At 44.4% G+C, this 18,554-nt stretch overlaps 1 protein-coding gene across 6 annotated transcripts in view; it reads right to left on the minus strand.

Moving 5' to 3' along the window:
* The window catches only part of ube3c (ubiquitin protein ligase E3C), a 231,689-nt gene that overhangs the window by 18,545 nt on the left and 194,590 nt on the right, over window positions 1-18,554 (minus strand). For all 6 annotated transcript variants that reach the window (XM_070881630.1, XM_070881632.1, XM_070881627.1 and 3 more), the window contains one exon: window positions 441-571. In XM_070881630.1, the coding sequence (XP_070737731.1) occupies window positions 441-571 (131 nt within the window). The remainder of the gene's footprint in view (window positions 1-440; window positions 572-18,554) is intronic.

The following is an 18,554-nucleotide window of genomic DNA, read 5'->3' on the forward strand; positions in this document are numbered from 1 at the left end:
CCCTCATGTTGCGTATAATCAGACTGGTATAACTGAGGTGTAATACATCAGACTTATGCCAGTAGGTTACACATAACTTCAAAAGAGCAACTTGGGAATAAAATTCCCAGTACCACCACTACTGACAGGCAACGGAAGCCAAGGCATATTGTGTGACAATATATCATGCTACAAATGTTATCATTGAATTGAGGCTTTATGTTCTTGTGCGCTGAAACAGGCATATTGTGATTGTACTATCTACATTTCCCTGCAGAGAACATGGTGTGAAAAGATGAAATCCTTATCGAACTTCAAAACAAATTTTGCAAACTTATCCATTAACCTGTGAAGAAAAATTATTATATTTCTGTTACAATGCTATAAAGTTTAAAAATACAAGATTTCGATCCCATCTAAATACTTACAGGTCAATATTTATAAAGGTCCTCATTATTTACCTTAAATCCCAAGAGAGGTGGTCGAGAGCAACTGGTGACAAACTTCAGCAACTTGCGCTTTTCATCATTAGTGAAATTCTCTACCACATTCCAGAATATTTTAATGACCGCATGGTCTGCTGAATAACCACCTAAATTGGGGGAGAAAACACAGACATAGTCACTCTTCAGAGGCACTTCTAAAATTATGATTTATCACATCATATTTTGAAAAATATCAGGATGCCAATTTGAATGTCACTTGCTAGTTCTTGGTAAACATTAAAAAATGCAATGGCAGTCAACAGCTCATCTGGAAATAGTCAAAATCACTCTCGGGGCATAGCTCGTGACAAGTCAGAGGATGTGCTGTTTCATGAGCATTATACAATGTAAAATATAATGGCCTGGAGTTTCCTCTCCATTTGTGCCTAGATACAGCCGTAATCAGGACGCAAACAAAAGATCAGGGAAGATTGGGCACAAGTAAGTTACACATCAAACTACAATACGCCCAATTCTCGGCGATCTGGAATTACATAGAATATACAACACAGAAACAGGCCATTCGGCCCAACCAGTCTACGCTAGTATTTATGCTCCACTTGAACCTCCTCCCATTCTTCATTGTCTAACTATCAGTCGAACCCTTAATTCCATTCTCCCTCATATGCTTATTGAGCTTTTACCACCAAACCCTCCATTCAAGCAAGTATCAGTTCACAAAACTGGCCACGATCCTGACTCTCAAATGTGAGCATCCTCTAATTGCACTTGTTCGGGGATCTGAACATTGCAACCAGATTTACAGGCATAGGAGAGAATTATTTTTGTCTTTTAACTGCAATTTTTTGAGCGCTAATTTTTTTTAATCCTCACCGTCACGTGCACTACTTTCGGTTTCTCTTGATGGATTTTTATGTAATAAGTATGTCACATTAAAAATTGAAAAGCTTCCGCGAGGATACTAAACATGCTGTGTCTTATGTGCATAAATGATGGTTATAGGAGTTGAAATTTATATTTTTTTGAATCTGAAAATTTATGGAGGTTCAGCACTTTCATTGGGCCCCCGATTGTTTATGCTGATTTCCACCCATTTTAAGTTTGAGCATATGCTAATGAGATTGTGAGGATACTTGGGTGAACTTGACATCGACAAAATGGACGCAACATGGGCACATTTTCAGGTTGCACCCAGGGAGAAAACTCCAGGCCAATGAATTGTTTTACTAGTAAATGCAAGTCTTTCTTTTAAAGTATAGGTGCATGTTCCTTTCAGGCTACAAATTGTAGTTACTTTATAATTCTGAAATGAATGTGTTTGTGAGAAGGCAAACATTCTGGCATTATATATTGTACACAAACATGCATTAGACACAGTATGCAACATTTGAAGTGTCGGCATACCATTTTATAGAAGACCTTTTCTCATACACACATCTATCCATAACATATTTTGCATCATGCTTCAGGTGTCACATTTTGTTATAGATGGAAAGAAATCTTTTTAACAAGTATAAGAGAGAAAGAAAGTTGGTCGTTCTTGTTTTTCTGACCTGGGGAAGCAGCAGAGATTTACTTTTTATCCTCTAACTGACCTCAAAGTACCTAAATAAACCATTTGACTCTGTAGCCTTATAGGTTCAGGTTAGGTTGTATAGATTCCACCCTAGCAATAGGAAAACACATTGTGCATAACAGTACAGAAAGAGCCTAATAATAAAACTGTGTATTGTGAGCTACATTAGATTTGTTAACACTGAAAGTTCAAAAAAAAATTCTAGTGGTTTAATCAGTATACCTTTCATCTCCGAGGCTAAATCCAAATCAACCCAAGCCTGATGTTTGAAAATCTCCACATTTTTCTCGGAAAAAAAAATGCCACTAATTTTCACTAACTGGCATTTCAGAGAGATGCTGCAGGATTGGGTGGTGGGAAGTGGAAAAATAAATGCAAATGAGACTGCTCCTTTGAGGTTTAGTTATGGCATATTTTTGAATGAGAACAGATGGACCTTTATTCTGCACCTGGCAATGTTACAAGTCACCAGGAATTGTTTGATACCGACAATGGATGCTTGAAATACAAAAACAATTTTCCAAAGTATTAAAATCCCTTATATTAATAAGTACCCTTAAAAAAAATTTGAAAAGTACTCAGGTAGTTCAATGAACTTCTTTTAAGTTTCTCATAGAAGAGCTAACTCATTTCAATACATAGCCTGTGAAGTCATCTCCAGCCAGAGCCCAATATTCTTTCAAAAATGATTTTAGGAAGTATAGCAGTATCCCTGCATTTCCACATGTACGTACTGATCTGTGCTTCCACTGATTCAACAGCGGGACGAACAGGCAGTATCCGATGGCTGGCTGCTTTCACTGCTGGGTATAGAATAACTGGGGTGACAAACATAAGCAAGGCACCAGACATCTCAGGAAAGCAATTCGATCCTTCATACGGATAATGCAAGACAAAAAGGAAAACACTAATTAGCAAAACCTGGATTATCAGCAATGAAAGCTGTTATCCTACAGTGTATAATGAGCCGAAGGCAGCCATTTGAGGAATATACAGCAAGCAGAAGGAAATGGAAGGACAGACAGTAAGTCAAAGAATAGGGACAGTGAATGTATTGGTTTGGTGCTGAGCCTGCTGTTCAAAACCAATGCACATGAATGACTGAGCATCTGGTTAAGTGACCGCGCTGTGCTCTTTCTTATCGTCATCTTCCTGCATTCACTGTTTGTAGTGTCTAAAGTTCATCACATTTCAAAATTATGATTTTCACTCAAAGAAAATAATTTAAATTTCACCATCGGCAACGGCTCTGAAGAGGAAACAACTCGGAGTGAAAAATTGGCTGCTACGCTAAAGTGCAGTGATAATCTGCAGGGAAGCATTTTTAATCTAAAGTAAAACTTTTCTTGAAAGACAAAAAGGCCTGGAAATTCTGGAATATCTGATGCAGCAGCACAAGTGCCGTGTGATAAGACTTGCATGCCGACCATCTCACAGAGGAGTAACATATATCCTAGCCATCATCGTAGGCAGTCCCTCGGAATCGAGGAAGGCTTGCTTCTACTCTTTTAAAAAAAAATTGAGTTCTTAGGTGACTGAACAGTCCAATAGAGAACCACAGTCCCGGTCACAGTGGGACAGATAGTCGTTGAGGGAAAGAGTGGGTGGGACTGGTTTGCCACACGCTCTTTCCGCTGCCTGAGCTTGGCGTCTGCATGCTCTCGGCGATGAGACGCAAGGTGCTCAGCGCCCTCCCGGATGCACTTCCTCCACTTCGGGCGGTCTTTGGCCAGGGATTCTCAGGTGTCAGTGGGGATGTTGCACTTTATCAAGGAGGCTTTGAGGGTGTCCTTGAAACGTTTCCTCTGAACACCTTCGGCTCGCTTGCTGTGAAGGAGTTCCGAGAGAGCGCTTGCTTTGGAAGACTCGTGTCAGGCATGCGAACAATGTGGCCTGCCCAGTGGAGCTAATTGAGTGTGGTCAATGCTTTAATGCTGGGGATGTTGGCCTGGTCGAGAACACCAACATTGGTGCGTCTGTCCTCCCAAGGGATTTGCAGGGTCTTGCAGAGACATCGTTGGTCCAGCAACTTGGTGTCTACTGTACATGGTCCATGTCTCTAAGCAGGAAGGTGGGTATTACTACAGCCCTGTAGACCATGAGCTTGATGGCAGATTTGAGGGCCTGGTCTTCGAACACCCTTTTCTAAAGGCGGCCAAAGGCTGCACTGGCGCACTGGAGGCGGAGGATATTCTAGCCACAGAGCAAGCAGATGTTGGTTTCGGGTCTCGTCATAAAGAGAAGAATATTGCATGGCATCCCTGCACCAACCCAGACACACCGGATTCTTTTCAGCTTCCCAATGGCTCACGTAATTCATATGCTTCATTGTAGTATTCCTTTGCAGCAAAGGTGGTCCTACAAAGAGACAGCACAAACCACGGGAGTAGAAGGCATTCCTCGTCACCCAGGGGCCATCCTGCCCTTTATATCTGCTGTTGAAATACAGCTATGACACTTGGCCATATTAACACATCAGTGATAGCTGCCAGCATGTTGTGAATTCACATGCAAGAAGCTCCATAAAGGCATATTTGTCAACCTTCTCTCAACCCAGGAATTTTAGGGCTAAAGTTTTTCTGAGCTGAGATTTCAGTGAGAGAGCAGTCAGCTCCAGGCCCAACCCACTGTGCTGGGCAGCAAAATTCAATAAACATAACTGATACGGATCCCCATTCAGCAAACTAACAGTCATGCGAAGTAGGCCCACGGTATAGAACATGCACAGGCTCTTTCCTGGTTTCATTTCTTACCATCCTTTTACAAAATGACATTGGCAATTTAATTTATTTGTATTTTTTTTTTTGTAATGTGTTTTTTTGCTGGTGATGGTTGACAGTCTGCATTATGTCTTTGATGTGGAAGAACACTCACAAAAAGGTATTAATGTCTATGACCAGTGATTGATTACGATTCAGTCTAAACCATTTATATTCGGTAGAAAATTGTAGATTTGGCAATGAGTACAAGGACCTCAATCAAGGAGTTCAAATGGAATCATAAGACTGCATTTATGCTGCAACTTTAATACACATAAACATAGAAAATGGGAGCAGGAGCCTGCACCACCATTCAATAAAATCATGGCTGACCATTCCTGCTTTCTCTCCATACCCCTTGATCCCTTTAACCGTAAGGGTCATATCCAACTTCCTCTTGAATATATCTAACAAACTGGCATCAACAACTCTCTGCGGAAGAGAATTCCACAGGTTAACAATTCTCTGAGTGAAGAATTTTCTCCTCATCTCGATCCGAGATAGCTTACCCCTTATCCTTAGACTGTGACCCCTGATTCTGGACTCCCCCAACATCGGGAATATTCTTCCTGCATTTAACCTGTCCAGTCCTGTCAGAATTTTATATGTTTCTATGAGATCCCCTTTCATTCTTCTAAACGCCAGTGAATACAGGCCCAGTCGATCCAGTCTCTCCTCATATGTCAGTCCTGCCAAGCCGGGAATCAGACTGGTGAACCTCCCTCAATAGCAAGATCATCCTTCCCTCAGATTAGGAGACCATAATTGAACACAATATTCCAGGTGAGGCCTCACCAAGGCCCTGTACAGCTGCAGCAAAACCTCCCCGCTCCTATACTCAAATCCCCTAGCTATGAAGGCCAACATGCCATTTGCCTTCTTCACCGCCTGCTGCACCTGCATGCCAACCTTCAATGTACCATGACACCCAGGTCTCATTGCACCTCCCCTTTTTCTAATCTGCCACCATTCAGATAATATTCTGCCTTCGTGTTTTTGCCACCAAAGTGGATAACCTCACATTTATCCACATTATACTGCATCTGCCATGCATTTGCCCACTTACCTAAACTGTCCAAGTCACCCTACAGCCTCTTAGCATCCTCCTCACAGCTGACACCGCCACCCAGTTTAGTGTCATCTGCAAACTTGGGAGATATTACTCTCAATTCCTTCATCGAAATCATTTGATGCTGTCCCCAATCTCACTACAACTGTTTGGTGGTCTATACACAACTCCCACTGAGGCTTGAGGAGTGGTGCAGAAGGGAGGGATTCAAATTCCTGGGACATCGGAACCGGTTCTGGGGGAGGTGGGACCAATGCAAACCGGACGGTCTGCACCTGGGCAGGACCGGAACCAATGTCCTAGGGAGAGTGTTTGCTAGTGCTGTTGGGGAGGAGTTAAACTAATATGGTAGGGGGATGGGAACCTATGCAAGGAGACAGAGGGAAATAAAGTGGAGGCAGAAGCAAAAGATAGAAAGGAGAACACAGGACTCATCATAGGCAGTCCTTCGGAATCGAGGAAGACTTGCTTCCATTCAAAATGAGTTCTTAGGTGACTGAACAGTCCAATACGAGAGCCACAATCCCTGTCACAGGTGGGTCAGCCAGTCATTGAGGGAAAGGGTGGGTGGGACTGGTTTGCCACACACTCCTGCCTGCGCTTGATTTCTGCAGGCTCTCGGTGACGAGACTCGAGGTACTCAGCGCCCTCCTGGATGCACTTCCTTCACTTCGGGCGGTCTTTGGCCAGGAACTCCCAGGTGTCGTTGGGAATGTTGCACTTTATCAAGGAGGCTTTGAGGGTGTCCTTGAAATGTTTCCTCTGCTCGTTTGCTGTGAAGGAGTTCTGAGTAGAGCGCTTGTTTTGGGAGTCTCGTGTCAGGCATGCGAACAATGTGGCCTGCCCAGCGGAGCTGATAGAGTGTGGTCAGTGCTTCACTGCTGGGGATGTTGGCTTGGTCAAGGACGCTAACATTGGTGCATCTGTCCTCCCAGGGGATTGGCAGGATCTTGCGTAAACATCGTTGGTGGTATTTCTCCAGCGACTTGGTGTCTACTGTACATAGTCCATATCTCTGTGCCATACAGGAGGGCAGGTATTACTACAGCCCTGTGGACCATGAGCTTGGTGGTAGTTTTGAGGGCCTGGTCTTCGAACACTTTTCCTCAGGCAACCGAAGGCTGCACTGGAGGCTGTATTGAATCTCGTCGTCAATGTCTGCTCTTGTTGATAAGAGGCTCCCAAGATGTGGGAAATTGTCTACGTTGTCCAGGGCTGCACTGTGGATCTTGATGACTGGGGGGGGGGGCAGTGCTGTATGGCAGGGACAGGTTGGTGGAGCTCCTTTGTCTTATGGATGTTTAGTGTAAGGCCCCTGCTTTCGTACGCCTCAGTGAATATGTTGACTATGACTTGGAGTTCAGCCTCTGTATGTGCGCAGACGCAGGCGCCGTCCGCGTACTGGATCTGGCCTGGAGACGACGAAGGTTGAACAGGTTCCCACTGGTGCTGTAATTTAGTTCCACTCCGGCGGGGAGCTTGTTGAGTGTGAGGTGGAGCATGGCAGTGAGAAAGATTGAAAAGAGGTTTGGTGCGATGGCACAGTCCTGTTTGACCCCGGTCCAGACGTGGATTGGGTCTGTAATGGATCCGTTGGTAAGGATCACGGCTTGCTGGTCGTCGTGGAGCAGGCGGAGGATGGTGACCAACTTTTGGGGGCAGCCGAAACGGAGGAGGATGCTCCATAGACCCTCGCGGTTGATGGTGTCAAAGGCCTTTGTAACGTCAAAGAATGCCATGTACAAGGGTTGGTGCTGTTCCCTGCATTTTTCTTGCAGTTGTTGCGCTGTAAAAAAATCATGTCTGTTGTACCCCATAGGGGACATAATCCGCATTGTGACTCCGGGAGGAGCTCCTTAGACACGGAGACGATGGTTGAGGAGGACTCTAGCGACAACTTTCCCAGTGGCCGATAGCAGGGGGATTCCTCTGCAGTTGCTGCAGTCAGACTTGTCCCCTTTTTTAAAGATGGTCACGATCACTGCATCTCTGAGATCTCCCGGCATGCTCTCCTCCCTCCAGATGAGATGTCATGCATTCGCGCCAACAGTGCCTCTCCACCATACTTCAGTGCCTCAGCCGGGATTCCATCCGCTCCCGTGGCCTTGTTGTTCTTAAGCTGTCTTATGGCTTTTTCTACCTTGTGCAGGGCTGGGGTTTTACTGGTGGTGGCGGGTAGCATGCTACGGGATGGAGTCGAGGACACTCGAGTCAAAGGCAGAGTCACGGTTGAGATCTTCGAAGTGCTCCTTCTAGCGAGCCCTGGCTGCCTCGGCGTCCTTGATGAGTGTTTCCCCGTTCTTGGCCAGCAGTGGGGTGGGGCCTTGGGTGTTTGAGCCGTTGGTGGCCTTGACTGCAGTGAAGAGTCCTCGCACATCATGGCTGTCGACCAGCTGCTGGATGGACTACATCCATACTAAACAGCAGAAGCAGCATGCTATAAACCAAGCTAAGGGATCCCATAATCAACAGATCAGATCAAAGTTCTGCAGTCCTGCAACATCCAATCGTGAATGGTGGTGGACAATAAACAACTAACGGGAGGCGGAGGCTCCATGAATATCTCCATCTTCAATGGTGATGGAGCCCAGCACACAAGTGCAAAAGACAAGGTTGAAGCATTTGCAACCATCTTCAGCCAGAAGTGCTGAATGGATGATTCATGTCAGCCTCCTCCTGATGTACCCACTATCACCGAAGCCAGTCTTCAGCCAATTCGATTGACGACACGTGATATCAAGAAACAGCTGAGTGCACTGGATAAGTCATGGGTCGCGACAACATCCCGGCTGTCGTGCTGAAGACTTTTGCTCCAGAACTAGCCACACCTCTAGCCAAGCTGTTCCAGTATAGCTACCATACTGGCATCCAACCAACGATGTGGAAAACTGCCCAGGTATGTCCTGTCCACAAAAAGCAGGACAAATCCAATCTGGCCAATTACCATCCATCAGTTTATTCTCAATCATCAGCAAAATGATGGAAGGTGTTGTCAACAGTGCTATCAAACGGCACTTACTCACCAATAACCTACTCTCAGTTGTTCAGTTTCGGTTCTGCCAGGACCACTCGACCCCAGACCTCATTACAGCCTTGGTCCAAACATGGACAAAAGAGCTGAATTCCAGAGGCGAGGTGAGAGTGAATGCCCTTGACATCAAGGCAGCATTTGACCGAGAGTGGCATCAAGGAGCCCTAGTAAAACTGAAGTCAATGGGAAAACTCTCCACTGGCTGGAGTCATACCTAGCACAAAGAAAAATGGTCGTGGTAGTTGGAGGTCAATCATCCCAGTCCAGGACATCGGTGCAGAAGTTCCTCAAGGCAGTGTCCCAAGCACAACCATCTTTAGTTGCTTCATCAATGACCTTCCCTTCATCATAAGGTCAGAAGTGGGGATGTTCGCTGATGATTGTACAGCGTTCAGTTCCATTCGCAACTCCTCAGACAATGAAACAATCTATGCCCTCATGCAACAAGACCTGGATGACATTCAGGCTTGAGCTGATAAGTGGCAAGTTCGCGTCACACAAGTGCCAGGCAATGACTATATCCAACAAACGAGGGTCTAACCTCCTCCCAATGATAGTTAATGGCATTACCATCACTGAAACCCCCACCATATCAACATACTGGGAGTCACCATTGACCAGCCACATAAATACTGTGGGCAACAAGCTTTGGAAAGGCAAGGAATAATTAGTGACAGCCAGCACGGATTTATTAAGGGAAGATCGTGCTTGACTAACCTGATTGAATTTTTTTGAGGCGGTAACCAAGAGGATCGATGAGGGTATTGCGTACGATGAAGGTTAAAGCCCATGGGATACAGAGCAAAGTGGCAAGTTGGATCCAAAATTGGCTTGGAGGTGGGAAGCAAAGGGTAATGATGGATGTTTTTGTGAGTGGAAGGATGGTTCCAGTAGGGTTCTGCAGGGCTCAGTACTGGGTCCCTTGCTTTTGTGGTATATTTCAAAGATTTTAGATTTGAATATATGGAGTATGATTCAGAAGTTTGCAGATGACACTCAAATTGGCTGTGTGGTTAATAATGAAGAGGAAAGTCATGGGCTGCAGGAGGATATCAATCTACTGGTCAGGTGGGCAGAACAATGGCAAATGGAATTTAATTCAGAGAAGTGTGAGGTGATGCAATTTGGGAGGGTTAATAAGGAAAGGGCATACACATTAGGCGGTAGGCCACTTAATAGTGTAGATGAACAAAGGGACCTTGGAGTGCTTGTCCACAGATCCCTGAAAGTAGCAGGCCAGGTGGTAAGGTGATTAAGAAGGCATACGGAATATGCTTGCCTTTATTGACCGAGGCATAGAATATAAGAGCAGGGAGGTTATGCTTAAATTGTATAATACTTTGGTTAGCCCACAAGCTGGAGTACTATGTGCAGTTCTGGTCGCCGTATTATAGGAAGGACGTGATTGCACGAGAGAAGTTGCAGAGATTTATTAGGTTGCTGCCTGGAATGGAGAATCTTAGTTATGAGGACAGACTGTATAGGCTGGATTTGTTCTCATTGGAACAGAGGAGGTTGAGAGGAGACCTCATCGAGGTGTACAAAATATTGAAGGGCCTGGACATAGTGGATCGTAAGGGAATATTTCCATTGGTGGAGGGGTCTATTACGAGGGGGCATAGTTTTAAGGTGGTTGGTGAAAGGTTTAGAGAGGATTTGAGGGGGGGGGGGGGCTTCTTTATGCAGAGAGTTGTGGGGATCTGGAACTCGCTGCCTGGAAGAGTGGTGGATGCAGAAACCCTCACCACTTTTAAGAGATCGTTGGATGGGCACTTAAAGTGCAGTAACCTGCAGGGTTACGGACCTAGAGCTGGTAATTGGGATTAGACTGGATGACCTTTTGTTGGACGGCACAGATATAATGGTAAGTATTGCAGGGAATCGAATAAGGCCAGGGTGATCTCTTGGACTAGTTTCGATCGCCCGGATGGGTTGGAGAGGAATTTTCCCATATTTTTTTCTCCCTAAATTGGCCTGGATTTTTATCTGGTTTTTGCCTCTCCCAGGAGATCACATGGCTCCGGTTGGGGTGGAGTGCAGAAACATAGAAAATAGGTGCAGGAGCAGGCCATTCGGCCCCTCAAGCCCACACCACCAGTCAACATGATCATGGCTGATCATGCAATTTCAGTACCCCATTCCTGCCCTCTCTCCACACCCCTCGATCCCTCCAGGCCACATCCAACTCCCTCTTGAACACATCCAACGAACTGGCCTCAACAACTCCCTGCGGCAGAGAATTCCACAGGTTCACAACAACTTTTTGTGGTAGAGAACTCCACAGGTCCACAACTCTTGAGTGAAGAGGCCCCTCCCCATCCCAGTCCCACATGGCCTACTCCCCATCCCCAGACTGTGACCCCTGGCTCCGGACCGCCCCAACATCGGGAACATTCCTCCCGCATCTAACCTGTCCAATCCCGTCAGAATTTTATATGTTTCCACGAGATCCCCTCTCATTCCTCAAACCTCCAGTGAACACAAGCCCAGTCAATCCAGTCCCTCTTCATATGTCAGTCCCGCCATCCCGGGAATCAGTCTGCCATCCCAGGAGATGCTGCTGAGTGAACTGTTCTCACATTTCAGCTGGGAGGTACCATGAGTGTGGCAGCTCTCAGGTCTCTGCGAGTTCAATTGGAAGGGGTATCAGAAGAATGGGTAGAGGAGCCTGTTCTTCTGTATAACTACTTTTTTCTCACCAGAAAAGTAGAAAGGATGGTATCAATGCTTTAGAGGGTCTAACTTTTAGACCAACAAAGCCAATGCTACACCTTGCTCCCAAAACTCCATTGCAAAGCCATCATCTTGGATGAGCAGCAAGTTCCAATTGCATCTGAAATGATGCAGGCCACACTGTGAACTCTTTAATTCAATCAAATTAAACTTAAGAAAATAAGATATGTGTAGCCATGGGAATAAGCACATAAGAATTAGGAGCAGGAGTAAGCCATTTGGCTTCTCGAGCCTGCTCTGCCATTCAATGAGGTCATGGCTTCACTTTCCTGCACTATCCCCATATCCCTTGATTCCCTTAATATTCAAAAATCTATCGATCTCTATCTTGAATATACTCAAAGATTGAGCCTTCACAGCCCTCTGGGATAGGAAATTCCAAAGATTCACCACTCTCTGAGTGAAGAGGTTTTTCCTCATCTCAGTCCTAAATGGCCAACCCCTTATTCTGAGACTGTGACCCCTGGTTCAAGACTCCCCAGCCAGGGGGAAACATCCTCCCTGCATCTACCCTGTCTAGCCCTGTAAGAATTTTGTATGTTTCAATGAGAATGTTTCAGTATAAGGAGTGTCGCAGTTGTGTGAGGCGGAATGGTTGGGCTGGGTGCTCTTTGCCTTTCCATCATTGTTCATAGGTTTAGGACTGCTGACCAAAGTCCATGTGGCTCTTTGTCGGCCGGCTCGGACACGATGGGCCGAAATTGCCTCCTTCTGCGCTGTAAATTTCTATGTTTCTTCTATGTTTCTAAGAGTGGGTCAGAGGCTGTGTATTCTGCGGCAAGTATCTCATCGCCTGACTCCCCTAAGCCTTTCTACAAGGCACAAATCAGAAGTGTTATGGAATACTCTCCACTTGCCTGGATGAGCGCAGCTCCAACAACACTCAAGAAGCTTGACAACATCCAGGACAAAGCAGCCAGTTTGATTGGCACCCCATCCACCACCTTCAACATGATTCCCTTCACCACCGGCGCGCCGTGGCTGCAGTGTGTACCATGTGTAAGATGCACTGCAGAAACTCGCCAAGGCTTCTTCGGCAGCACCTCCCAAACCCGCGACCTCTACCGCCTAGAAGGACAAGGGCAGCAGGCACATGGGAGAACCATCACCTCCAAGTTCCCCTCTAAGTTACACATCATCCTGACTTGGAAATATATCGCTGTTCCTTCATCGTCGCTGGGTCAAAATCCTGGGACTTCCTCCCCAACAACACTCTGGGAGTACCTTCACCACACGGACCGCAGTGGTTCAAGAAGGCGGCTCACCACCACCTTCTCGAGGGCAATTGAGGATGGGCAATAAATGCTAGCCTTGCCAGCGATGCTCACATCCCAGAACGAATATTAAAAAAAAAGAAACCCCACCTGAAGATACTGTGCCAACAGATTGAGTACCCCGTGATCCAATGTTGTTCAATACATAGCCAAACCTGCTTGAGCTTGATTCATATGCTTTGCCAATAAATTTATCTGGCCCAATAGTCAAGGCCAACACTGCTGCTTTTAATTGTCACAAAGCAAAGTGTCCTTGTGCTTCAATTTGGTGAAATAATAAACACCCAAGAGTTGCTATTTAATTATTATTGTGGTTATAGATCAGTTGTCAGTTAATTACCATAATTTGTGATTAATAAGTACATTTATTATGTTGGTACTGTATCTGGGTTGAGGTCTAATTTGATGATGGCTTTGATTTTTTTTAAATTGTTTTAGTTATACAATTGCCTTCATGTTTGTTCAACTCCTTGTTAAAGAAAAATAAACCTTCAAGTGATTTATGTTCATGGATTAAGTGTCAGGGTTGAAATAATTGTCCTAACCATTTTGAAATCCTTTTTTATGGCAAGTCTGAGGAGGGTTTATTCGTTGGTCAGCTAAACATTGAGTTTGTCTTGTTTGCAGGAATGCTTTTTATCATTAAGCTGCAAAGTACTGCTACTTTGTGTTGTAATGATGAATAAAGAAGGAAAATATGTGGGGGAAGCTAAAGTTAGTTGCTGCAGTATCATTCAGTGAAACATCTATTGACTATGTATACATAATTGAAACTTTTCCAGATATTTGATTCTATGTAGTTTGATGCTACTTTTAAAATTCCCATATCTGGTTGCAGTTTTTTCTGTGTAGGTAAAAAGAGGTGGAACGTATTCTGGCAGTAAAATTTGCTAATCATTTCTGTTTAAAATTTCAATCCAAGTGCACTATATTTAATGGCAATATGAAAATGGTCACTCTAATACTGAAATATATGAACTGTGCATAAATCACACTTGTAATTAAAGGTGCTTCACAGACCTTCGCAAATTCATATGACCTTTAGTTAGCATTTGATCATAACATGCGTGTCTACTTCCTGATTTGCAGAACTGCAGAAATTAACTTTGGAATGCTGTATAGCAAAGAAAAGACAAATAAAGCCTGGCGTTGCATGGCAATATTCAGGGTTTACAATTTGCATCCAACAAAGTGCAATCATTTCCATCACGACCACCTACAATGCAATTGTGTCCAGTTGTTTAATCGATATTTCCACCAGATGTAATATTTATAGTGCTAATCATATACGTGAGCCTTTTTTTTTATTTAAGTAAGCTTGCTGTTATTCTTTGTGCCTATCAGATGCTCAAGTCCTAATGCTTTAGTATTAATTTTAGAATCTAAGTAATCTACAATTGACGAGTTCCCTGAATAAAAGATGCTGTTTGATTAATATGTTTGAGGGACAGAACATATTGAAAATAGTGCCCATAATTCAGCTTTTTATAGTTTGGAAAACAGCTGCATTAATTTCCTTTCTCATTTAGCTCTCCTGGTTTGTACGGTCTTGTGATGTTGGTTCGTGCTTCCATGTGTGGGTAGGCACCTTTGTTAAAATGATGGAGCCATAACTTGCGGCCCCTACGGGTGTGTACGTGCCCGTAAGGGCCATGCAAGTTCCGGGTTTTCGCGTGCGAAGCGCATGCGCAAATACTCTGAAAGATTCTCTTGACAAATCAAACGCATCCCTGGGAAACATAAGAAATAGGAGCAGGAATAGGCCCCCTGGCCCCTCAAGCCTGCTTCTCCATTTAATAAGATCATGCGGCGAACCAGTCCTACCCACACCTTCCCTCAATGACTATCTGTCCCACCTGTGACAGAGTCTGTGGTTCTCGTATTGGACTGTTCAACCACCAAAGAACTCACTTCAGGAGTGGAAGCAAGTCTTCCTTGATTCCGAGGGACTGCCTATGATGATGATGGCTGATATGATCATGGACCCAGCTCCGCTTCCCTGCCTGCTCTCCTCATAACCCTTTATTCCCTTATCGCTCAAAAATCTGTCTATCTCCACCTTAAATATATTCTATGACCCAGCCTCCACAGCTCTCTGGGGCAGAGAATTCCATAGATTTACAACCCTCAGAAGAAATTCCTCTTCATCTCTGTTTTAAATGGGCAGCCCCTTATTCTAAGACGATGTCCCCTAGCTTAAGTTTAGTTTAGTATGAGTGGAAATATCCTCTCTGCATCCACCTTGTCGAGCCCCCTCATTATTTTGTATGTTTCGATAAGAGCACCTGTCGTTTTTCTGAGCTCCAATGTGTATAAGCTCAACCTAGCTTCATAAGTCAACCCTTCATCTCCGGAATCAACCTAGTGACCCTTCTCTGAACAGCCTCCAATGCAAATATATCCTTCCTTAAATACGGAGTGCAAAACTGTACGCCGTATTCCAGGTGTGGCCTCACCAACACCCTGTACAGTTGCAGCAGGACTTCTCGGCCTTTATTGCAAGGGGGATAGAGTATAAAAGCAAACATTTCATTTGCCTTCCTGATTACTTGCTGTACCTGCATGCTCACTATCTGTGTTTCATGCGCAAGAACCCCCAGGTCCCTCTGTACTGCAGGAATTTGCAATTTTTCTCCATTTAAATTATAGTTTGCTTTTCTATTTTTTCTGCCAAAGTGGATAACCTCACATTTTCCCACATTATACTCCATCTGCCAATTTTTTGCCCACTCACTTAGCTGTCTATATCCCTTTGCAGATTTTTTTATGTCCTCACAATTTGCTTTCCCACCATCTTTGTATCATCAGCAAACTTGGCTACATTACACGCGGTCCCTTCATCCAAGTCATTAATATAGATTGTAAATAGTTGAGGCCCCAGCACCAATCCCTGCGGCATCCCACTAGTCACTGTTTGCCAACCAGAAAATGACCCATTTATCCCGACTCTCTGTTTTCTGTTAATTAGCGAATGCTCTATCCATGCTAATATAAAAGGGCATCTGCGGGTGGAGAGTTGGGCTATTCTGCCCAGTGAATGCCCGTGAAATTCTTGCACCTGCTTTTACCAGCGTAAGGGTTTAAAAAAATTAAAATATCTTATCAATGATTCATACATTAAAAACATTGTGCAATAAGATAAGTTTGTTTTTAGCCTCTTTAAAACGTGTAAATTTATTCAAAAAATAAAATTTGTTTAAAATATTTAATTAAATGCCATTTTAAATATGTATTTTAATTTATTTAACGTGCAGATGAATTTTTTAGGCTAATAACTTTCATACTTACGAGGTTTCCATATATGCAAATCCCCATAAGCATGAATGGGGATTATCTTCTTTTAATGATTGGGCTGGCCCATGTTATCCAGGGGTGTTTGCACACAGCGTGCACCCCTAGGATATGTGAGCCTCTACCCATGGGTACCCGGAGAGACCAAGGACCGCGAGTCTCCGTACCTCCTGGAGCACCAGGTACGCGAGCATTTTATTTACGGATCAGCGGCACTTCCCCCACGGGATGCCTCCGACCACAAATTCAGGGCCAGGGTGTTAACTCAATTTCACAAAAAAAATTAGGTGTGAAACAGACAGCCGAATTTTAATAATTTCAGAAATTCGTCTAATTTCTGTCTCTGGATGTGTTTAGAGTACCTTGGTATTTACGAAATGTGCTGGTGCCACTTAGAACAGAACATCAGTATTACACCAACCTATCTTTTAAGTCCTCTGACATCTGGCATTCTGTAATATCCAATTGGAACATCAACCAAATGGTAAGATGTTTAGATCGTAAGTAAATGGAGAGCAGCCATGATCTAACTGAATGGCGGAACAGGCTCTCGGATGTTATGGGCTGCATTATACTGCAGCTACCAGTCTGTGTAATGGTGGCTGCAATATAGATTCCAGCTCAGATAGTAACTTGTTTACACTGTTGGGTGGAATTGCATTGCTTCCACCCAGAAAAATGTTGTGTACTATAGTTTTCGTAGGTCCCTTGCAGTCAGAATCAGGTGAATTTAAAATGAGGAACAAAGAAATGGCAGACCAATTGAACAAATACTTCGGTTCTGTCTTCACGAAGGAACACACAAATAACCTTCCGGAAATACTAGGGGACCGAGGGTCCAGCGAGAAGGAAGAACTGAAGGAAATCCTTATTTGTCAGGAAATTGTGTTCGGGAAATTGATGGAATTGAAGGCCGATAAATCCCCAGGGCCTGATAGTCTGCATCCCAGAGTACTTAAGGAAATGGCAATAGAAATAGTGGGTGCATTGGTGATCATTTTCCAACAGTCTATCGACTCTGGATCAGTTCCTATGGACTGGAGGGTAGCTAATGTAACATCACTTTTTAAAAAAGGAGGGAGAGGGTAATTACAGACCGGTTAGCCTGATATCAGTCATGGAGAAAATGTTGGAATCAATTATTAAAGATGATTAAAGATGCATTTGGAAAGCAGTGACAGGATTGGTCCACGTCAGCATGGATTTATGAAAAGGAAATCGTGCTTGATAAATCTTCTCGAATTTTTTTGAGGATGTAACTAGTAGAGTGGACAAGGGAGAACCAGTGGATGTGGTGTATTTGGACTTTCAAAAGGCTTTTGACAAGGTCCCACACAAGAGATTGGTGTGCAAAATTAAAGTACATGGTATTGGGGGTAATGTACTGATGTGGATAGAGAACTGGTTGGCAGTCAGGAAGCACAGAGTCGGGATAAACGGGTCCTTTTCAGAATGGCAGGCAGTGACTAGTGGGGTGCCGCAGGGCTCAGTGCTGGGACCCCAGCTCTTTACAATATACATCAATGATTTAGATGAAGGAATTGAGTGTAATATCACCAAGTTTGCAGATGACACTAAACTGGTTGGAGGTATGAGCTGTGAGGAGGACGCTAAGAGGCTGCAGGGTGACTTGGACAGGTTAGGTAAGTGGGCAAATGCATGGCAGATGCAGTAGAATGTGGATAAATGTGAGTTTATCCACTTTGGGGGCAAAAACACAAAGGCAGAATATTATCTGAATGGTGGCAGATTAGGAAAAAGGGATGTGCAACGAGACCTGGGTGTCATGGTTCATCAGTCATTGAAAGTTGGCATGCAGGTACAGCAGGCGGTGAAGGCGGAAAATGGTATGTTGGCCTTCATAGCTAGGGGATTTGAGTATAGGAGCAGGAAGGTCTTACTGCAGTTGTACAGGGCTTTGGTGAGACCTCATCTGGAATAGTGTGTTCAGTTTTGGTCTCCTAATCTGAGGAAGGACGTTCTTGCTATTGAGGGAGTGCAGCGAAGGTTCACCAGTCTGATTCCAGGGATGGCTGGACTGACATTTCAGGAGAGACTGGATCAACTGGGTATTTTATACACTGGAGTATAGAAGGATGAGAGGGGATCTCATAGAAACGTATAAGATTCTGACGGGACGGGACAGGTTAGATGCGGGAAGAATGTTCCCGATGTTGGGGAAGCCCAGAACCAGGGGAGACCATCTTAGGATAAGAGGTAGGCCATTTAGGATTAAGATGAGGAGAAACTTCTTCACTCAGAGTTGTTAAGCTGGGGAATTCCCTGCCGCAGAGAGTTGTTGATGTCAGTTCATTGGATTATATTCAAGAGGGAGTTAGATATGGCCCTTACGGTTGAACGTAAACATAGAAAATAGGTGTAGGAGTAGGCCAATC

Source organism: Pristiophorus japonicus, chromosome 5 (assembly GCF_044704955.1).
Source record: "Pristiophorus japonicus isolate sPriJap1 chromosome 5, sPriJap1.hap1, whole genome shotgun sequence".
Classification (NCBI taxonomy): domain Eukaryota; kingdom Metazoa; phylum Chordata; class Chondrichthyes; family Pristiophoridae; genus Pristiophorus; species Pristiophorus japonicus.